General features: G+C 42.3%; 1 protein-coding gene across 1 annotated transcript; it reads left to right on the forward strand.

Annotated features, from left to right (window-relative positions):
- Positions 346–1,005, forward strand: LOC109821475. Its single transcript, XM_020387662.1, has one exon. It carries the CDS (start codon positions 346–348, stop codon positions 1,003–1,005), a length of 660 nt encoding a protein of 219 aa, XP_020243251.1.

Consider the following 2,872-nt stretch of genomic DNA (forward strand, 5'->3'; position numbering starts at 1 on the left):
TGGTGTGTGAGAGAGAGAGAGACACGTGAGTGATGTGGGTTGAGTGTGAGAGAGAGAAAAATGGGAGTGAGATTGAGTGAGAGAGAGAGTGACGTGGGGGATTTTTGAGGAGGAGTTGGGGGGAAACACGAGGTGTTGGGAGTGCGGGATTTAGGGAGTGAATTGGGGAAGTGGGGTAGGGGAGAGAGAGAGATGAAGAGAGAGAGATACAAAGTGAAATACCGGTGAGAGGAAAAACACAGGGAAAAATACCCCCTTAAATAATTTATGGGAGAAAATGTAGATCTCCTACCTTATGAGGCATTATATGGGAGCAAATGTAGATCTCCTACCTGTTAGGATGACATGGGAGAACGGCGTCTGCTAGGTCCTGAGACGATAGTGCAGACAATAGACAAGATAAAGGCAATACGGGAGCGCCTTAAGTCAGCTCAAGATAGGCAGAAGAGTTGGGCTGATGCTGAGAGGAGACCTCTACAGTTTCAGGTTGGAAAGCATGTTTTCTTAAGGATATCCCCAACCAGAGGAGTTATCAGATTTCGTAGCCGCGGGAAGCTTAGTCCACGTTTCATTGGTCCTTTTGAGATATTGGAGAGAGTAGGAGAGGTGGTTGGTCCTTTTGAGATATTGGAGAGAGTAGGAGAGGTGGCATACCGACTAGCTTTACCTCCGTCGTTGGAGGGAGTGCATAATGTGTTCCACCGACTAGCTTTACCTCCGTCGTTGGAGGGAGTGCATAATGTGTTCCATGTATCACAGCTTCGACGATATGTACGAGATGAGACTCACATCCTAGACATCGCAGAGCTTCAGATTGGGACGAACTTATCATATGAGGAGCGACCTATGAAGATTTTGGACAAACAGGAGAAGGTCCTCAAGAACAGAACCATTTCTCTTGTATTAGTATCGTGGGGACATCATGGACTGGGAAAGGCGACCTGGGAGCGAGAGGACGATATTCGTCAACGCTATCCAGATCTCTTTACTACAGGTGACTTTTAGTTCTTATTATGGTCGAATAAATTTCGTGGACGAAATTTTCTTTTTCTTAGGTAGGTAGGATGTAATAATCCTTTTGTTTTATGCCACTAAGTTCTTTTTTTTAGCCCACATGAGGTAAGGTTTTGAAAAAAAAAAACAATTTTTCTTAAGGCTAATTCTAGAAAGCCCATATATGAAACTCCATCTTTTCCTTTGATTTTTTTTCCTTCTTTCACGTGAAAGAATTTGAGAGAAAGATATTTTTTTTGAAATTATCTCTCCACTAAGTCAAAATATCTCCCTAAAATCCCTCTCCCTAATTATCTCCCACAAATCACTCACTTTGTCCCCTAAAATTCTTTTTATTCTCTCCCAAAATCACTCACTTTGTCCCCAAAATTTCTTTTTATTCTCTCTTTAAGCTCCCTTCCATAATTTTCTCACAGTAACCAAAAAAAAATTAGAGAGAGAGAGCTCACGGGAATAAGAGAAAGAAGAAGAGGGAAGGAGATGAAATTTGGATTTTTCTTTTGGGGTTCATAGTCTTTTCTTCAACAAATCGGCAAGCATTCTTTTCCTCAAATATTATTATTTTTAGATTATTATTTTTGATTTTTTTCCTTCATGCAAACATTTTATTTTTCACTTAATTATATATATATTTTGCTATGAAATTTTAATATTTGTAAGTCATCAACTTGGTGTATGTATATGATAATAGGTTGAATGGCATCCGTTGTAAATATTTTGATGGCTTGAGCTGTAAATATTTTGATGGCATGAGCTGTAAATAAATAAAACTTTATGACAATATATATAACCGGCTTTGATGTAGAGTTTTCCTCTTTGATGTGATTAGTTATTTAGGACTTGACCGGAAACCAAACTTTAGCTTTTCTGAATCATGTATGACATAGAAGATAAAGTGGTTGTAGTGGTTAGTTGCCTTGGACAATGAGAGAAGGGTCTCTAGTTCGAATCCTAGAGTCTTTCATGTTTTCGTAAATTAATGTATTTTGGGTCGTTGGAGCTTGTTTACTGAAGTGAATTTCGAGAAGTAGAAAGTTAATGATTTGAGATACATGAAGCGGAAGCAAACAACGTTTGAGCGGGAAGAGGACTTGTGGTTTCCAAGCCCAAAGCTGATGATTCAACGTCAGGAGAGTGACAAAAGGTGAGGTCATCCTCACCTAAATAATCAACCAGCTCCTCCTCTTCCTCTCCCTCATCTGAGGGAACAAGGACTACTGTAGCAGTCGTCCCTACATTTAGTTGAAACAAATATAGGGCAGTCGGTTTCAACTTTGTAACTAAACTAAGAATAAAGAGGTGTCTACCCTCTGAGGCGCTCGGTCGATCAAGTTGAACCAGCACTCGTGGTTAAGCAGCAAGTGTCATCGCCAGCACTTCTAAAGTTGGTGGGACATATTCGGTGGTGGACAAGGCCGCTCCCAAACTTAGTGCGGGATCAGCTACGATTTGACCCTCCCTCGTATCGGCACCTGCTACCACCTCTTCACAACGGGCTCTCTTGGCCGCCCTCTCGACGGTAGCGCCAACATTTGCCTCTCACTTAAGCTTTAGAAGGGGTAAGGAACTAGGAGCGAAGGCCGAAGTCTGCATTCGTTTAGCAATGTAGCCGCTAGCCTGCTCCAAACGCTCTTCAACTCTAGCCAACTCTGAGGTTGCCTCTTGCTCTCCGCTGAGTCTCAGATGAGAGGGATCATATTGGGTTAGGTGAAAATTCCCCAACCCCCCATACAACTCATCTTCCCAAGCTTCTTAGGTAGCCTCTTTAGTAAGAGCCACTTCGGGCTCTTCAACTTGACGGTGACCTCCTTGCCTCAGTGCCAGGGTACGGCTCTTGATCGATGCCTCTGCACCGTCA

The sequence above is a fragment of the Asparagus officinalis genome, chromosome 8, assembly GCF_001876935.1.
Source record: "Asparagus officinalis chromosome 8, Aspof.V1, whole genome shotgun sequence".
NCBI lineage: Eukaryota > Viridiplantae > Streptophyta > Magnoliopsida > Asparagales > Asparagaceae > Asparagus > Asparagus officinalis.